Source organism: Myripristis murdjan, chromosome 20 (assembly GCF_902150065.1).
Source record: "Myripristis murdjan chromosome 20, fMyrMur1.1, whole genome shotgun sequence".
Taxonomy (NCBI): Eukaryota; Metazoa; Chordata; class Actinopteri; order Holocentriformes; family Holocentridae; genus Myripristis; species Myripristis murdjan.
The window spans coordinates 20,138,554-20,158,243 of NC_043999.1; the positions used below are offsets into that span (position 1 = coordinate 20,138,554).

At 43.1% G+C, this 19,690-nt stretch overlaps 1 protein-coding gene across 1 annotated transcript in view; it reads right to left on the minus strand.

Moving 5' to 3' along the window:
* sspo (SCO-spondin) overlaps positions 1 to 19,690 on the minus strand; it is a 95,846-nt gene that overhangs the window by 23,232 nt on the left and 52,924 nt on the right. The window contains exons 83-102 of the mRNA XM_030079977.1: positions 19,007 to 19,227; positions 17,803 to 17,955; positions 16,547 to 16,713; positions 16,222 to 16,367; positions 14,992 to 15,212; positions 14,633 to 14,668; positions 14,081 to 14,239; positions 11,631 to 11,843; positions 10,936 to 11,103; positions 10,432 to 10,566; positions 8,568 to 8,805; positions 6,749 to 6,901; positions 6,565 to 6,611; positions 6,014 to 6,184; positions 5,437 to 5,613; positions 4,388 to 4,543; positions 3,901 to 4,025; positions 2,572 to 2,711; positions 2,179 to 2,225; positions 1,645 to 1,890 (exon numbers count right to left, since the gene is read on the minus strand). Coding sequence (XP_029935837.1) covers positions 1,645 to 1,890; positions 2,179 to 2,225; positions 2,572 to 2,711; positions 3,901 to 4,025; positions 4,388 to 4,543; positions 5,437 to 5,613; positions 6,014 to 6,184; positions 6,565 to 6,611; positions 6,749 to 6,901; positions 8,568 to 8,805; positions 10,432 to 10,566; positions 10,936 to 11,103; positions 11,631 to 11,843; positions 14,081 to 14,239; positions 14,633 to 14,668; positions 14,992 to 15,212; positions 16,222 to 16,367; positions 16,547 to 16,713; positions 17,803 to 17,955; positions 19,007 to 19,227 — 3,119 coding nt within the window. The remainder of the gene's footprint in view (positions 1 to 1,644; positions 1,891 to 2,178; positions 2,226 to 2,571; positions 2,712 to 3,900; positions 4,026 to 4,387; positions 4,544 to 5,436; positions 5,614 to 6,013; positions 6,185 to 6,564; positions 6,612 to 6,748; positions 6,902 to 8,567; positions 8,806 to 10,431; positions 10,567 to 10,935; positions 11,104 to 11,630; positions 11,844 to 14,080; positions 14,240 to 14,632; positions 14,669 to 14,991; positions 15,213 to 16,221; positions 16,368 to 16,546; positions 16,714 to 17,802; positions 17,956 to 19,006; positions 19,228 to 19,690) is intronic.

A 19,690-nucleotide genomic window follows, 5' to 3' on the forward strand; every position in this document is an offset into this window, starting at 1 on the left:
GACTCATTCTTTGCACACACCCGACACCAAATCCAATCAACCTTATGTCTCAAAAAAGATAGATGGACATTATCCTCGTCTTTTCTTAAACTCCACTTTCGCTCCAAGAGGGAATAATGACAAGAGGGCAGCGGGGATGCACAAAAGCAATTTTTCACAGGAGATACTGATTGCAAGTTCTTAGCTTAAGTATCTGTGGATGTCAAGTATTAACCTACGCTGACACCTAATATTGGCACAACGACTGGCTAGGGATGTCAGATTCAGCGTTTTCATTGCCAACGCTGATTCTATCTGCTGTAGTGGATGATACCAAGTGCTGACCCAGTGCATCAGTAGATATCCGCTTCTAATTGAGGGGTCACTTGACAGAAATTCCTGGGATTTAATCAATTATTCTGCATTAGAGTGATCTAACACCTGTCTGCTGGCGAAAAAGGTAGATCCAGTCATTATCCTTTGATCTTTGACGTTAAATGGCATGATGTGTCATTTCAGCACAAGGTAATCTCTCTAACAGCACACGGGCATGAGTCTGAAGTTGAGACTGGTATTGTATTAGGGCATCCAAAAGGCAGTATGGCCACAGCCAAGTCTGACTTGGCAAAGCACTAATCTGTACAGTACATGTTTCTATGTGCATGTGTTGCATTTCTTGATAGGATTAATTGTGTTAATATTGTCAAGATTTGTTCCAGATTTCTTGGCTTTCTTTTCCCTCTGTATGTTTGTCTTTGTATTTCATTTTTTCTGTAGCACCAGCAAACCCACAGCTTTGTTCTTATTAAATCATTATAGAGGCTAAAAATACAGAAATGGAAGAACACCCTGTCCGCTAGTCATGAATATTTATGGATTGGAAAGACTCATAATGTTGTGTGGACCTTGCACAACTAACATCATCATCATGTTGAAGCTGCGGCCCTAATCATCTTGGGTTAAAAGCCAGCAGACCAGAAGACAGGCTAAGTCTGCTTTGATATTTTAAAAAGTCTCATTAGTCTGCAAAAATGCTTTTTACTTCCCTATCAGGAATCTGGCCTTTTTTGTTTGGAATGCATACCAAATCCTACAGCAACAGCTGAAAGGATCTAATTGTACCCCTAGGAACCATTCATAAAAATCCATTAGCACCATTATCATTATACAATGCCTGGCTGTCCCGCAGACACTTCTTTTCCTTTTTTTTCTCCTTCATCTTTTTTTATTCTTCTAGTCGTGTATTTCACTCACATTCTGGGCGGAAGCTTCACCTCTTCTCCAGAGAAAGGTAGACAAGAGTCACTTCATTACTGCAGTCACTCTCTGACCGACCCTGTAATTCATTTTGTTCTATGGTGCCATGCTTGTCTTACTCTGACTAGTTCACCACTCTGTCTGCTCGCAGGCTTTTCAGGCTGTACCAATGGGAGCTGAGGGTCAAACTGAGGCAACATGTCCAATAGAATTCAGGCGGAAAAAAAAAACTTCCCCATTTGTTGCTTTTCTTTTCGGATGATTCACTGGCTGGAGTTAGAGGAGGTACTGCGGCTTGACAAAGTGAGGAGAAAGGCAGACTGAGAATCCAAGTGCATTTCTGTGTTAAAATGAAGAACTCACTTAGTTCAGAGTGAAGTTATTTTGTCTCATGGAGAATATCATTACCTCTGCACATGTTCACATCTGGGCACAGCCTCTCCTCCTCCAGCGGTCCTGTGCACTGGGGCTCATTCTCCTGTCCAGAGATGGGAAGACCAGAGTCCAGGTCCAAACAGGCCCGGTAGCGCCTCTGGACCGAGACCAGGCTACTGCCAACAGCGACCCCTGCCTGGAGAGCTCCATTTTTCATGGAGGAGGACGAGGGTATGCATGGAGAGCACGAAGTCCACTCTGACCACTCGCTGAGAATAACTGAGATGGAAGGAATGGAAAAGAATAAGAGAGGGGACCAACAGGATAAAAAAAAAATGACAGGTAGAAGAGGGAATGAGGGGGAGAGGAGCATAGAGATAAAACAGAATATGAGATATGAGAGAATATGGGGAGACATGAGAGAGAAGGCAGGTTAGCCGGATGGAACGACAGGGAGAAGATGGAGAGCTCATAGCAGATTATTTACAAAATACATTTAGTTGCTGAAGATTATTCAAGCTGAAGCTCTTTTCATTACTCTCGTGTATCACTTCGCCATTTCCTTACCTTCACACTCTCTGACGTCACACTCCAAAGTTCCATCGTGGCAGAGGCTGGAGGACACAGCAGAGAACACGAGGATAATAACAATACACGACTCTGTCAAACTGACTGATACATCCCAGACAGTGTAACGGCTGACAGACAGAGGCAACAGAGAATAGACTGAAATGGTGGTGGATAAAGAGAGGCACAGATGTCAGGACACATAAAATATACTGTGGTAGCTGTGGCAGGAGCCACCCGAAGTGCATTAGCACAACAGTGGGAACTGTAAACAATTCTTTGTTCTGTTCAGCCCAGAGTCTCTGAAACAAGGCCCCAGTTCTCTGCTGCCTGAAAATCGCTCTATCTCTCTAAGCCGCTGTATTGTGCAGTCGTATGCAGGCAGGGTCTCACCAGGTACTGCAGCCTATGGTGACTGACGCCCCCTGAGGGACAGTGACAGGGGTGGGAGGCTGTCCTGAATCTTGGTGCTGCAGGTGGATACAGCCGCACTGCTCTGGAGGAACACAGGTACCGTTCTGCTGCAACAGACCCTGCCGGGGAAAACAGGCACAGTGCTGGACTTAGTGTGGTTGCAGTGTGGCTTCAGCACGGTTTAACATGGAGGCCACATATTCATAATGTAGATTGATGCTCGGCATAACACACTGGAGATGAGGCGGCAGAAAAAAAAGATTAATACAAGATCACTGACCCAATACTTGTTCAAGTAACGTGATACACAAGTCAAATCTGGGACACCAAAAAGTCAAATTTATTCTGAATGCTTCAAAATAGAGCACTGCTTGATCTTGATTTCGCAGCTGACACGCCTGGTAGTATGATGTGTGAAGGTCTAGCAGGGCAGACTTGTTTTTCCCCGTGGTAAATCTGCAATCCATTTATGATGCAAACCGTGTGCGGAGTTCTCCTACACAAAGATCTCATGGCTTAAATATATTTATGAAGCTGTTATTGAAAAGTTGTCATCGTGTAAACATCACGGAGACAACAACAACAAAAAAACAGGGGAGAAATGATGATGCATGCATAAACAACACAATTCAAGGTATCTGCAACAGCATGATGCAACATAAACAGCCTCTCTCGTTTGAAATGAATGACCCTCCGTCAGAGAGCGATGCATTTGACTCACAATTTAAAAGTAAGTCATTACCAGCAAATGAATGATCATAACAACCATTGGTGTAGTCTATAGCAGCTGCTTTTCATTATCCCCCTCCTTTCTGCTTCAGATGCATCATCAGTCTACCGGGTTTTTGTAATAAATCAAAGCAGAGAGCTCCAGCCGGGCCGAATGACAGCACAAACTTGACACTGCAATCTGTATCACAGTGACATATTAACAACGTCGTCCAGCGTACTGCACGTGTCAATGTGTAAAATGATGACCGTGTATCTTTTACTCTGGTCTTGTATAATCACGGGGAAATCACAACATGTGATGACGTGTGAGCTGATGCCTGGTACTTTTCAGACCAGCATCGAGATGAGCCTCAGTTTCAATCAGACCTTTTGCACACAAAAACCCAGAACATGAGAAAATGGAAATAGCACAGGGAGAGAGAGAGACAACTAGAGTGGCTTTCACATTATTAGAGAGATCCATGCCAATACACTACTATTCACTTTTCTTTTTTTTGAGAATTGTCTATTTGAAGACACCCTGTGTATCTGAAATAAAGCAGACTAGTAGTGATGAACCATGCGTGATGCAAGCACCTGTGGGCAGTAGCAGCCAGGCGTACACTCTCTGACACCTAAACACAGATCTCTGTGACCCTGCAAGGCGCACTGCTTCTCACACGGCACACCACACTCCAAGTAGACGAACGGGGCTTGACAGTCTGCAAACAGGAGAAAGAAACCTTGAAGTTAAAAAAAACTCAAACTGGGAACGTGTCTACGCTGAACACAATACACAGTCATTCAACATTAGTGGCACACGTTTCACTCTACACAAACTTTAAAGTGCTTGATTTCTGTTATCTTGCATATCATTTATCCACTTCCAAGGTTGTTTAAGGGCCTAAGAGGAAAATAAAGCCTGCCTCAAAGCAGTACACACAACTTTAAAGGACAAGTTCATGTGTTTTACAAGGACTGTCTTACAAGCTTGTCTATATGCATCAAGAAGTTGCTAATGCAATCAAATATACATGCAGTGCATACACACACACAGTCACACGCACTAATCAGGGTCACTCACCTCCACAGTGACTGAGGCTGCACGCTCTGCTCTGTGTTTCCACAGGAGTGCACTGTTGCCCCCTGGTGGCCGGGGAGAGAGCTAAACGGTAGCGCTGCTGCCTCTGAGACTCACAGGAGCACTGGGACCACACACTCCACTGCGACATGGGACAGGCTGCACACAAACACAGAGACATGACACAAAAACAAGTTTTTTTTTTCTTTCTTTTTTTTTTTTCTGTGACAGACAACTTCTAGATTGCCATGTAATAAACTAAACCCCAATCTGACACTCCTATTTAAAACTGCATTCACATCATTTTTCCCCCTGCTCCACTTGGACACTGGAAAATAAATCAGCTTGGCTGGTCCTGGAAAAAAAAAATCCTGATTCAGAGCTGGTCCAAAAGATACTTAACTTATGCATTGTTCCCAAGGAAACTTATTACTACATAACTTAGTGTATATTGGACCATTATTTATAGCAGACCTCAGGGTCAGTGACTGTAGCTTTTGGCTATATCAATGGGATATCTTTGTTTAAATTACCATCTCAATGTTTTTTCTTTTTTCTTTTTTTTTCTTTTCAGTTTCTTTTCAGTCTAAATTCATTTAGCAACCATGGTGCAATAATGATAAGTAAATAATAATAAGTAAATCAACCAACCAATTAACCAAACAATTAGTCAGTTAATCATAATGGACAAATTTAGCAAGGGACTTCTGATCTCGCTTAGTAACATTTTGGTCATTGTTAATGTGCCTCCTGACTAAAATCGTGACAACTTAAAAAGAACATTTTGCTGTGTGCAGCACACACAGTTATTTTTGTGCAATTATTTGCTGCATTAGCTTAAATACTTTCTTTTTACTTGTAGTCATCCATCATAACATCAGACACGCACACCACAAACAGAAACCCCAGAAGGACAGTAAAAAAGACAGAGATTTATTGTACTGCACACACACATTCCTTTCGGCTATTTCACTCTGTTAGCTGGAGTCTGCCCAGCCGGGCACCGCCAAAAATAACATTTGGGAAACACTGGGAGTTTGGCTGTATTTTACCTGGACAGGGCTGTTTGTAGCAAAGCTGGGTCTCCTCTCGGTTCCTCTCAGCCTCGATCTCGGCGGGACAGGCTGTGTCACCTGCTTCCTCACACACACACAGCCTGCGTCGCACCACAGACCCCGCACCACAGCTGCGGGAGCATTGTGACCATGGCGACCAGGGGCAAAGGTCATCTGAAGACGAGGAGCAGGAGAGTTTGCAAGATCAGATCAATATGAACACTAATCATCTTTAGAGCTGGGTAATTAAAATTCTTCTGTTCTCAGATCACAAGCGCATGTCTTTGGCTTTGGATCGGCTCTAGCCCCATTTACACCTAATCTCCTGGGTGATCAGATTGTATTTGGATGGACAAAAACACATTACAAAGAAATGAAAACAGACCAGAGATGGGCTGAGGATCAGTTTACTAATAATAAGCATTAGACAGAAACGTGTAAATGCACTTCATGCTCATCCAAAATGCATTGTCAGGATGCGCATGGGTGGGAACACGTCAGATTAGGAAATTTCATGAGTGGAAGTGATGTGTGCGACCATCTGTTTTTAGGCAGAGAAACCATCTATACAGACCCAGACAGGGAGGGGTGTGACAGTCCTGGACTTCCCTCTCTGGCCCGCTGCAGTGAGACCCATTGTTACGTGGTGGAGGATTGACACACGCCCGGGTTCGAACTTGTGTCCCCCTTCCACAGGTCACCGGGCAGTCAGACCACACCGACCATGGGGTCCAACCGCCATCCACTGCCAGCAACACAGAGGATTTGGTCATTAGGTGTTAGGTTTTCTAGACAATGACAACCTCAGAGCATGCAAGTCAACTTTTTGCACGACAAGGACCCCAAATAGAAACCCATCAGACTCTTAAAGACTGCCTCTGAAAGAACCTGATGTTTTGGACAGATATGACAGAATTAAATATCCATCAACCAGAATTTTATAGTTATCTTCTGTATATGTGGGAAGGATACAAAACACGTGGAATTCCGCATATCTTTCTATAGATTGTTGTTTGATGTTTTTCTGAGGAAACTGAACTTTTTTTCTTTCAGAATTACAAGAGTGTCTTTGTTGTTGCACAGCGTCTATGTACTCTTTCTCATCAAAAAAATGCAGCTACCCACCTCGGCAGTCGATGTCTTGGCAATGATCTCCCTCGGGCGTGCATGTACTGTCAGGCAAAACAAAAGACAGAGTTGGGAAACACTTGAAATCTCATTTCTTTTTCATTGCCCACCGCTCATCTGTCATTCACTCGTCTGAGCTTTCCCGAGCGGATGTGGATGTGTGTGTGTGTGTCTGTCTCACCATTGCTTGCACTCTCCTTGCAGCCAGGTGTCTCCCACACTGAGCTCCTGGTCGTCATGGAGACACAGGGGCGGGCAGGTTCCGGGGTTACATGGTTTATGCTGGACTTCCTCAAACTGGCAGTCTTTCCCTGCAGCCTCTGGGATCAGGGACCTGACGCACAAGAGCAGCACAATAAGTTACATTATTTATTCGCACTTGCATTCCCAAACTCTTGCTCCCTGACGTAGAGTAGGTGTCGTTTCTGTCCCAGGAGATTCTTGGTGAAGCCAACTGGGTCAGCATGACGGCAGCCTGCTTCCTGGTTCTCTCTCTCCCCCGGCGTCTGTGCCCCTCTGCTCGCCACAGGGTGATGACTTTGCTCCATAATGATGTTGCCCAGCTCTGCCTGAGCTCTCTCCTCCTTCTCTGCTGCCCTCTTGAACAGGCAGTTAAGTGACCTCAGCTCCTGCCACACATGGCTGATCTTGGCTGCCCTTTGGTTCATCAGATAGATGTGCAGGCCATATTCTTCTCCTCAGTGCTGAACCTCTCAGCTGCAAGGCAAATAATGATCTCAGTCATGAACTGGAATTTGACGGCCTCCCCTTCTCGAGCCTTCCTTGAGAGTCCTGTCCATGTCTTTGTCGAACTGCTGCCACTCCTTCTCATTCTTTACAGGAGGCCACTTGACCCACCACTGTTCTGCTGTTCTGCTGTTCTGTTGTTCTGATGACACGCTTTACCTTGTAGGTAAGGGTACACACAGGTTCTGGGTACTGTGGGGTGACTCCAGGCTCCTCCTGCGTCTCAGCAGCAGTTTCTCCTGTGTGTTGTACCACCTGATCCACAGGCCATGCGGGTTCTTTGCAAACTCGCTGCATCCACATTCTGTTCTCACTGTCAGTTGTTCATTCCCTTGGGTCATAATATGTTGGTCTGTCCGACTGAGGATCTCATCCCCCCTGAGGCTCTCTGGGGTGTGTTTCCTTTAAATGGTCCATAGCTGATACAGAGTTCTCCTTCACAGGAGTTGCAGCTTGGGTTTCTTGCCCTTACAGCCCCAGGTGCTGACTTTCAAAGCTTTCCAGACAGGATGTTGAAACATACATCTTGTACTCAGACACATCATCAGTGATGTTACATGTCAATATGTTCTTTGCTTGTCATGACGTCTTTCATTACCTTCAGTGTGTGATCTATTGTTATCTACTGTATATCCAGGCTTCACCACTGCAACTCCTGTCCCCATTAGGATCATTTCAGTTTCAACTCATCTATGTGGAGTAAAGGAACAATAAACTTCTGACACCAGCTGCCCTGGACATTCACTGTCACCATCTGCCTTCAGATGTAATTTTTTTTTTTTTTCAGCTCAGAATGTCAGTAATTGTAGATAATGTCGAAATTTGAAAAATAGCACTCTGGAAACAGACTGATTACTATAATTATAGACGTAAGGTTTATGAAACAAATTTTAATGAATCGTGGATATTCCAGGCTCCTGCAAATATCAGTGGGTTCCTAACCTTCGATAAAGATGAAATCTTACTTTAGGGCATTTGCATGCTGAGCTCTAATCCTCTAAAGCAGAAATCTAAAGGCCTGGAAACATAACCACAACATAAACAAGGATCAATTTAGAAACAAAACTATCTAAATCCAAGAACTAATGCCACATAATATTGCAGGTTCAAGAGCGCAAACAACAAAAATCCAGCTCAACATTTCTATTAAAGTTTGGAGGTGATAGTTTTTCAGTCAGGGAAACTGAAAAATTATTTATTCATACAGGCCTTATCGGTGGTGTAACTGGTTATTTGTCAGGTTCCTGTCTCACCTGTATCTGGTTCTCTGGCCCTGTCCACAGGAGGTGCTACACGCCGCCCAATTGGACCAGGAGCTCCAACTGCAGGTGGGCTGGCAGCTGTGATTGGTGCAGAGCAGCTGTCCATCCGAGCAGCTGCAGTTGTTACAGTCCACCTGATGCCAGCTGCCTGCCGCCCAGCTCTGTCCCAGCGAGTCCACACAGTCACACTGCCAAAGCTGCACACACACCCCATCCTGCTGCAACTGGCCTGTGCACATACATACACACAAGTTTAGTGACATAAGAGTTGACTTTAATAAGATGAAACAATAGCTAAGTCAAGGCTTATTTTAATCATTTTAACACACTACACAAGTTAATCTAGGGATAATGCTGGGATGCACTCAAAAAGTTTCAAAATCCTGACCAATTTTGGAACTGCATTTTAGTATCTCTTGGCTGTGAATATGTTGACACCAGATAACAAACCAAGGGCGAGGTATCATAGCGATATAACTGAAACTGTCATGCTGACACCTAAAACATCAGAAGCTCTGCATTTGCAGGAATTTACATAATCCAATATAATAATCCCTGAATTTCCCAATGGGATAAAGAAAGTATCTATCTATCTATGGTTTAAAAGGCACTGAATAAAAGAAAGTAAAAGATAAAAAGACATGGGTACTCCAGTGTCTCACCACATAAGAGCCCATAACACGTATTAAGGCTGAGCCCTGATCGCAGCGTCCTGGGTTCAAATTCAACCTCAGGCCATTTGCTGCATGTCATCCCCTTTCTCTCTCCTTTGCTTTTCCTGTCTCTCTCTACTGTGACTGTCAAGTAAAATAGAAATGTCAAAAAAAAAAAAAAAAAAAAAGATAAAAACACACTGCCATGGCTGAAGAGAGATGTCAAGATGGGATATGCACTTCACAATAGGCTTTATTGGCACCAAGGTAATATTACTGTGAGTAGACTAGTAACATTTCACATCAATTTAAGAGAGTTTTTAATAAGAAATGTGCATCATTACCGTTCATGCCACATATAAGACTATTTCTTTTAATTAACTGTTATGCGCTATTGATAGTCCTCATTCTTAAATTGAACCTCAGATCTAAGCTGCCCCCAATAATCCAACTTCGTGTGGTCAAGTCTGAATATGTAAACCCCTCAAACTACTACATAATCTTTGCTGGACAATGGCTGCACATAAGCCTCGAACTGGGGTTTCCCCTCCAGCTGTCAGGATAGGCAGCAAATCTGATGTAAAACACCCTGATTTTCAGCCCTTGTTAGCAGGGGGTCAAACAGGGTTCAAGAACGTGCTAAATCCCGGACTATCTACAATTTGGTAGAAGGTAATGGAGGGAGATGTGGAAAAGAAGGAAAAAAGGAGACAAAGAGGGCCAAGGAATAACAAAAGTATTAAAAAGGCACAATAAAAAAAGGAGGTTTTGCAAACTATGTCTGCAAGCCTGGCTATCACAAACCTCACTCAACTGTAAGGGATATGGGAGGAGGCCAAAGTCAAAAGAGACAGTTGTAGGATGCCCAAAAGTCATATTGGAAACAGGATCACAACTGATAGTGAGATCCATTTGGAAATTCTACCTTGGCTAATAATGGCAACAGTCACAGCGCTTTGGGGCAACAGCAACCATGTTAACACAAAACTAGCCACCTGTGCACATATGTGTACTACACACATACACACACACATGAAGACAGGTGCTTATCTGTTGAATAAAGGACAGCAGGTGTATAACCTTAGGGAATCATCACCCAGATTAATCCACATGAGCACATGCAGACACACACACACACACACACACACACACACACACACACAGAGGCTTATCAGTTAATAAAATGATAGCAGCCCCAGTACCTTTAGGGCAGCGACAGCCAGGCTGGCATTCAGTGTTTCCCTGGCACTCAATGCCCTGCTGGAGGTCAGAGCAGCGCTGGGGGCACTCGTTGGCACAGGACACAAACTCCTGGCCCGGTGGGCATCCTTTCTCACCTGGGAATACACGAGCTGAAGGTCACGAATTCAGAATTTTCCCATGACACTGCAGGCATTTTCTTCTAGTAGGGTGCACGGCCATGACTGCTGATCACAGGCCGTGGCTATTGTCTGAACACAAAGACTTACCGGCAAAGATAGCCAAATTTGGATTTAATGAACAATCACTTTCCCCTGTGGCATTTACGGTGAGTTTCTACATAGAAACTTGCTTTGGTTGTGATTGACTTTATCAAGTTGGCACCTCTGGTCACAGGTGGGTCTATGAATCCCCAAGGAACTCGACCATAAATGCCTGCCTATTGTTTCATGGTCATCAAAATCAATAAATGAACAATGAGTGTGCAGATGTTGGGTCTATCTCACCGCAGGGTTTGGTATTGCAAGGTTTGACTTGGTTCTTCTCTCCTTCACACTTCTTTCCTCCGTTTTTGGGCGGTGGGCTGGAGCAGGAACGAGTGCGTATGGAGCGTCCACCGCCACAGCGCTTATCACAGCGGGACCAAGGGCTCCACCTGGACCAGCCTCCATCCACTGTGGCACACAGACGCACACAGACAGACATGAACAGAAAGGGACGAAAATGTACTTAATCTTATTCAGGAATTGTTACATATTTCACAATAAAAGAATACAAATCATAACACGAGCTGCTTGGGATAAAAACATCTACAAAATGGCACATATTATATCATATTGTATGTATACGTGCATGCATGTTAGAGTGTGTGCATGCATTCATCATCTTGCAATGGACCATATTAAGCATCCACCACATATTAGTTATGTGTATAGGTACGTGGATTCTTCTTCAGTCTAGGCTTTGCGTCACTTTGCTGTCAATTCAATAAAGCTCAAAATATAAAATGAAGCAGCGACTTTTAAGGCTATTGATAATTCCAACTCACTCCACATTATTTCACTTAAGACAAGATGCACTCTATGATTTTTTCTGAAAGGAATCTTTCTCAATCTGAGGAGATTTTTTAAAATATCCACATCCTGGTGAATCAGTTGAATTGACGGCCATTTGACCCTGAATGCTGGCCCAGTTAACTGACCTCGGCAGGGCCTGATGTTACAGAAGCGGTGCTCCAGGTTTCCTCCCAGGATGTCTTCACACCACGACCCGTTGCTTCCCGGGCTGAGGAAGGTTCGGATCCTCTGCTGCTGGCCAACGCCGCAGGAGCGTGAACAGGAGCTCCACTCCCCCCACTCTGTCCAGGAACAGTTCCTCCGGGCACAGTCCTCCCCAACACAGACCTCACCACCACCTGGAAATACACACAAGATATATACATGCAACATACTCTAAATACCACATTTAAAGTTGCTACACGCAACATTTTAAAATGAAAATGCTTCTTTTTAAAATTAATTATGATACTGTGAAAAAGTGATACTGTGGTTGAGACAAATGTTGGTGTCAGTCTCACATCACTGGTGCTGTTAGTGACCGTGTTTCTCAAAGTTAAGACTACATGACTCATATATCCTGTTGTTTCATGTCACAGAGAAGATGTTACATTCACACAACCATTGACTTGATCGACCAGTCAATGGAAGCCCATTCGTTTTCTATGGAGCAGAGCAACCCAAGAAACTCAGCCAATGTGATGACCGGTGACTGGTCTGTTGACCACAAAAACTAAAGCAAATCTCAACTTCTGGGAGTCAGTGCCCATCAACAGCCAATCAGATTTCTTGTTCTCCCTCATTTGCTTCTAAATGTGACAAGAATTCCATGAACAACTGAGCCAGCTGCAGTGGCCAAAGAAGACAAGAAGTTGATTACAAGACAAAAATAAATTCAAGAAAAACAATGCATGAATAATGGTTTCTATTTCTGGGGCCAACAGTAAATTATATTACATTTCCAAAATGAATGATTGAATGATGGCAGACAATGTAAAATGCCGTATAGAGGCTGTCAGTCTCCTTCACAATAGCCATTTGTTCATGGCAGTAATGGCACTAATGTCTCAAATTGTCCATCCTATTTGTTTTGTTGTTTTATTTCAACTTTTCTCCCTACCTGAGAGCACATACACATAGACACACTCTATTATCATTTTTAAGATTTTAATACCTGGATCACCTCCTGGTTAAATTTGAATAAAAACACCTCTCTGTGTACTCTCAGATGGATTTGTTAAACGAAACAGCTGTTCCGGGGTTTCTGGGATAAACAGGGTGAAAAATGAAATACCACAGCCAGCATAAACAGTGCCACACATCAAATAAACAGGTCTGATGAAATCTACAGTATACTGATAGATATGATATCAGAGAAAACAGATGATAATCTCAGTTCTGCAAAATATTGAATAACGATGCAGATGTCTGATATAAGACAGTAAAAAGCAATGGCTTTGGCAAGGGACTGTCAGCCCAGGTTAACAATATGCCCTTTTTATTTGGTATAACTTGTGTGTATAACCTTCACATTCACCAAGATTTGTTCATGTTCAATATCTGTAGGCTGACAAGCTGAAGCTTCTTTAAGGGAATTCTCTGCGGTGATACTTGTTATTGGAGGTGTTGCTTGGGCACAGGCTGTGGGTGTGGCAGTAGACTGATTTGCCAGTTCGAACCCTACATTTGAGAACAAGCTTGTTATCAAAGTTGTTTCAATTCCAGCCAACAGGAGCAGGTGGCTGGGATCTGGAAATTCACCCAGAAAGATTCAGATTCTCAGAATTTAGTGACACAATTCACAACACAGGAAGGCAGTAGGCTAACAGCCATTTTGGAAGCAGATAGATATGGCTTGCCAATGTTCATCAGCAGGAAACAGTTCCCAGTAAAGGGCTGCAGATTATACTGGATATGAATGTCATTGTTTTTGGAATGAGCTGTTTTTCACATCTAATTTTTTGATGGTGTGAGATCCACAAAAGAATACCCATCCAGCTTCATTGTACCAGGCTGAGAAGAGACAGGTCGCAGTAGCAGGTCGCAGTACACTGAAAATCTCACCAAGTCACAAAGAAATTGTCTGGATGTGTTGCATTAGGCTTAAGTGGGAAAATATCATTTTTTGTATTATATTCCTTTAAGTAAACAGCAAGTGTTTTTCATTCCCTCCTTACAGACATTCGATGCTGGTCCAGTAAAGTGAACCAGTGACCCCATGGTTTCTAATATTCCATCATACTAAGCCAGGTTTCACACCATCTAACATGCAGTGTTCACTGCTGGAAAGCAGCAACAAATAAGAGGCTTACTAGATTAACGGGTTGTTAGGGAGATAGCTATTTGCTGTAGTTTCACTGAAACTATACAAGAATTTATTAATTGAATTAGTAAAGTGGATGTCAGTGTTTGTCTGTCTGCCCTGCGATGGACTGGCAACCTGTCCAGGGTGTTTGACTGCCTTCCACCCTATGTGCGCTGGGATAGGCTCCAGCAAGAAGATGAATGAATGAATGAATGAATGAATGAATGAATTAGTAAAGTGTAAAAAGTGTGGATTTAAACAGAGAGACAGATAATCTGTATGTACCTGAGCACTGGGGCAGGTTGCAGGCCTTCTCCTGATGTGAGTCTCCAAAGCAGGGAGGTTTGATACAACTTCGGTGACGGGATTTCATGGCCGGGCTGAGAGCATCACTGCAAGTCTTCGTGCAGGGACTCCACGACGACCAGGGAGAGAAGCCAGCATCCTCATCTATTAGAGAGAGAGAAAGAATGTAAATTCAAATTCAGTTTTGCAGACAGACACTGCAATAAATCATATCAGACTGACAGACGTGGTCTAACTTGCACCGATACATTTATTTGTGATGTTTTGGTGCTAGACCTTCATAAGGCGAAACAAGTGAGCCTGTTTGCTTTTGAACCACTTGTCCCTCGCCCATACAGCTGTCTAATGAAATAGGTGTGCAAAGTGCTCCTCTGAATAAAACATATTAGGACATTTTGTGCAGTAAAAGGCAAAATTGGTCTCTGTCAAAAAGCAAGTAAGACAGAAAAAGAGATTATGGATGCTATGGATGAGAAAATAAATGAATAAAAGAGAAATGCATTAGCTGAACAGTCTTATATGGAAGGATTCATTTACCTGGTATGCCGGGTTCTTCTGTAGGACCAACAATCACTGATAAGAACATGTAAAAAGACATATTATCAGTCCAAACCCAGCCAGTGAGGAATATGCATAAAGACACTTTAAAGTACACCTTCCTTATGTATTCACTTTCCCTTTATTGGATGATAAAAATAGAAAATGTCATAATTACTTTGGGTTTGGGCTTGACACAATCATCCAAACAGCAGAAACTAATGCTGAGCATTTACAGAGGCACCAAATGAAAAATATTAAATATCCTGCTTGACGCGTATTCACACTCATGAAGCTGACCCCTGGAAGTGTTTTCTTCTACCCCCAAATATACACACACATGCATCCATATATTGTACCTGGGCAATCAGGGGCCTGGCAGTATGTAGTTTCCTGGCGTGGCCCCTGACAGTCTCTCCCTCCATGGGCCGGGGCAGGATGGGTGCAGCCCCTGGAGCGAGTCTTCAGTCCCAGACCTCCACAAGACAAGGAGCAGGGACTCCAGGGGCCCCAGGGTGACAGACCACCGTCTACTGGGCAGTGCTCCAGGGAACAGTTCCATCTGCCATGCTCACACCAGCTAGAGGGGCAGAGGGATGAGAGATGGCCAGTCTGCCGATTAAGAAGCTTTATGGAGATAATTGTGAATTAATGGTTTGAAGAACTGAGGAGAATGGAGTGTTAATAGCCAAAAAATTATGGATGTGAGCTTGTGGCTGGACAGTTTCATCCTCAGATCCCTAGGCTAGCTATTAAAAAACTACTGTTGTGGTGTCCAGGACAAAGACACTTTGTCCTGGACACCCATAATTGCCCATAGTTTTCCAGCAAAGCTGCTAAGTCAAGGCATCTGGAGGTATTAGAAAGCAAAATATCAGTATTTTATAACCCTTTTAATGTTACTTGGAACTGAATTAAAGACCAATTCAAAAACAAATAAAAGAAATCAAGTTTGCAAAACTATTTCCAACTGAACATAGCTACAAAAAGTTCTGAAGAAATAGGAAAAATGGACAATGGCAAATGAATTGTTAAGGGACATGAAATCTAATTATGTTTAGTAAAGTAGATACAATGAAAAGGAAAAAAACTGTCAGTATATTGCAGTCACATGGTATGTGCCTTAGGCAAAGGAATCACACTAAGAAACTTAATTTTAGTACTTTTTAAGGCCTTCAATTGGGATAATCGCCTTTTTCAGACTTTTTGAGGAATACCCTATGAATATCCTGTGACCAGTGGTAATAATGGGCAGCTCCCGTTTGTAAATACGTGGGCATAGTTTCAAATATCTTCCAGCTTAACAGAGGTAAAAGTATGAACTAACTACATAAAAAGACAGAAAAAATAAATAGACAGATATTCTGACAATGACAACACTGACAAAGGTGATGATGATGATAAAAGTGATACTGTAGCTGTGATGATAGTCTTGATAACGTGATAGGGGTGCTGATGGTGTGGTGATGACGTGGTGATGATGGGGAAAGTGAAAGTAATCTCAATGGTGTTGACAATGGTAATATTGCATGTGCTGACGATGATGATGAAGACAATCATCATGATGAGTGGAAGTGCTCTCTCCTCACCAGGAGCTGCAGTCATGGACCACTGTGTCTCCAGACTGGAGCTCCACTCCCTCTGAGACGTTATGGAGGAGCAGAGAGGAGAGAGGTGTGACAGAAACACTCTGCAGAGCGGCCAGGAACTCTCTGTCTACCAGACACGGACACTCCTAAAATGAGAATGAGAAATGCTCAGTGAGAATTAAAATGCTCTGAACATTTTAAACTGAGGTAACTCTGAGAAAAAGCGAACTGAACACTTCTGCTGAAAAAGGAGATTGCATTAAATTCCCAGCAAGTCATCGGTTTGTTAGCTATGTATTTTGTTACCTATGTATCGAGACCCCACCTGGAAACAGAGTCCATGATGCTGGTAGGTTTGCGGGGGACAGTGGCAGCCCTCCTCACAGCCGTCTGAGTAGCAGCCCTCCCTGCCGCTGACCTGGGCGCAGCTGAACGGGCAACCTTCACCTCGCTCACACTCCCTGTACAGCCTGCCAGGAGGGCAGCCCACCTCTGCACAGCAGATCAGAGATATTCAAAACTCTCTATCAGTGCTCCCTTTACATTCTCTTGGCTATAGGCTGCCACACAGCAAGGAAATAACAGTAAATACACTGCAAAAACTCTAAATCTTACCAAGAATATTTGTCTTATTTCAAGTCAAAATGTCTTATTTCTAGTCAAAATATCTCATTACACTTAAAATAAGACATGATCACCTCAGAAGTAACTTGTTTTTAGACATTTTGACAAGGAATAAGACAATTTGACTTGAAATAAGACAAATATTCTTTGTAAGATCTTGAGTTTTTGCAGTGTATAATGGAAATTCCTCATCTAGCCTTTTTGCTCAGCCAAGCCAAAAAAGCAAGTACAATTTGTCACTACAGTTTACTTATAGAAGGATGTGAAGAGACTTGTCACAGTGAGATACAGTATTGTTAAGATAGATGAAGTGTGATAGCACATTTGATTTCAATGGTGCTTAAGTAAAAAAAACAATCATCAAACTCCAACTGTAATTACAGTAGAGCTGTCCATATTTCATGATATAAATAATATTCAAGAGCTCTCTGAAATTGCAACCTGGGGCTCACAACCAAAATACCCTAATAACTACAAAAGTTCACTCCAAATATCACGACTTTTCATGCCATTTGTTTAACTCCTCTCTCATATCCCATCTCAGAAACAGCAAACCTCTGAAGTGCTTATTTCACATTAGGAGAAATCAGTCTATGAGTTAGCAAAATGACAAGACGGGAGTCTCATTTCACGGAACACTTATCAACCGTCGGTAATGACAGTACGGGACAAAAACAGCTCCCGAGATGAGAGGGGATTGTGTGTGGCGAAGAACTCCGGGGATGCAGGAAAAAATAATGTAGCAATCAGCCAAGAAGTGATGAAAGTGGTGATGAAAATCTTTATTTATATTATTGTCGCAAGCAAATTACCCAACGCTTGTAGATGTGCTTCCACAGAAAACACAGGTGAGGCAATGCTGGAAAACCATATTTACAGATGGAGGGAAATAGAAGGGTACACAAATGAATGAATGTGTCTTGTGTGGGACGGTGCCAGAAGCTGATGGCGACTCACCGAGGCACACCTGCGTGTTGCAGGTCTTGCTCTGCCGGCTGAGGCCGCTGCAGGGCGGGGAGCTACAGCGGCGAGAGCGGGACTGCTGCCCTCCACCACAGCTGACTGAACACACTGACCACTGAGACCACGGCAGCCACGGACCTACCGACTCTGAGGGAAAAAATATACACGAAGATGTAAAGACAACTCCATAAGAGAAGCAAGAGGGAAAACATTTTCAAGGGTTTCATCCCAGTGGGTGCACATCCAAGAGACAACACCTGCTTTCCAATATTTATCGTTCAATATTTCTGGTGTACAGATGATTATTTTATCAACAATGTATTTTTAAGCAAATCAGATACAAAGATACAAGATACAAAGTAAATTAAGCTGTATTTCCCAGAGTTTGACCTTTTCCTGAGGGAAAATCTCACTTTGCAGTGACTGTCTTAACAAGGAACAGTGTAGGTAGGCAATGGTTTTGCTGTCCAAATTACCAAGCAGAAAGAGAGGGATCTGGAGAATCTTTTGTTCCCAAAAACTATACTGAGCCGTTAACTGCCCTTTGCATATTTTTAGACTTGAGGAAAGTTGAAAGGGAGAATGTATTGGAGAGGAGCAAGGCTCCATGCAGCATCTGGTCCTGGGCCAGAAAGAGTGTATGTGGTGCATGTGGAGAACAGAATGTCTGGGTACAGTAAAGAAACGTTCAGGCAGATAGTTTTCATAAAATAAGCTGGGATGGATGCCATTTGGTTTCCCTCTTTTATTCCAGCTAAAATCACCTCCTAGCCCCAGAACAGAATACGTTTAGAAACAAAAAGCACCATGCTCTGCAGTGTAGGAACAAAGCACCAAACACAATCATGCAACAGACAGAACTGGGAATGCTGAGGTAATATTGAAATTCCTGAATCGAGACCAGCTAGCGGAAATTTCAGTGGCAAAATTATGTGGTAAATTAGTCTCAAATGCAACTGCCTCATCATATTGTTTTGGGTGTGAGAATACATCCTCTGATATCAAATGTGAGCAGGTCAGGCTTATTTTCAAACTTCACACCCAACCTCACTGAGCATTTGTGAGCAAAAGGATGATGTTAGTCTGTTTGTGCTCACAAAAAAAAGCTGATTAACTCTTGAGCTCAGTTGGGGTTTAGCAAGACGTTTTCAGGCTCTACACAAGATGTGTGAAGTTTGCAGATCTCAGCGCTGTGTACCTGTGCAGGGGTGTGTGTTGCAGTCTTTCTGCTGCTCAGCGGTGCCCAGACAGCCCCGCCCACCACTCTGCGGTGACGGGTTATCACACTGACGTCTCCTGAACTTGACTCCAGCTCCGCAGGGAAGTGAGCACTCTGTCCAGGCTCCCCACTGGCTCCAGCCGCCATCGACATGGCAACCGGGGACTGACTGACACTGCAAAACGCCAGCCTCACATGAACTGAGGGGAGAGAGGGAAGAAGAAGAGAACAAAGCAGTAAAATAAAAGTACGGAAAAACTCAAGGTGATATTAATGCCATTAAATCATGCAAATAGTTTTCTTTCAAATCCTGCCTGGGTACTAATGAGACTTTTTCCTTTCTAAAGACCTATGACTTCATAATATGTTTTATTTGCAATGTACTAATAAAACTAATGGTATCTTTTTCTTTTCTTGTTTTTGGCAAAAAGTTAATGATAAAATGAACAGTATTGTAATTTTTAGCAGTGAATTGCAAGTGAGGCGTGCCAGAGAAGCATCTTGTTTCAGCTAAAAAAAAAATTAAAAAAAATCGAGCCTCCAAAAGTGAGAAGACAGACAGGAGAGAGAAAAGAGAGGATGAAAGTATGTCCCCCATTGTTTAAAAAAGAAAGGAGGGTGATATATCTTTTCATGTGGCGCAAAATCCCTGGCAGCACCCCT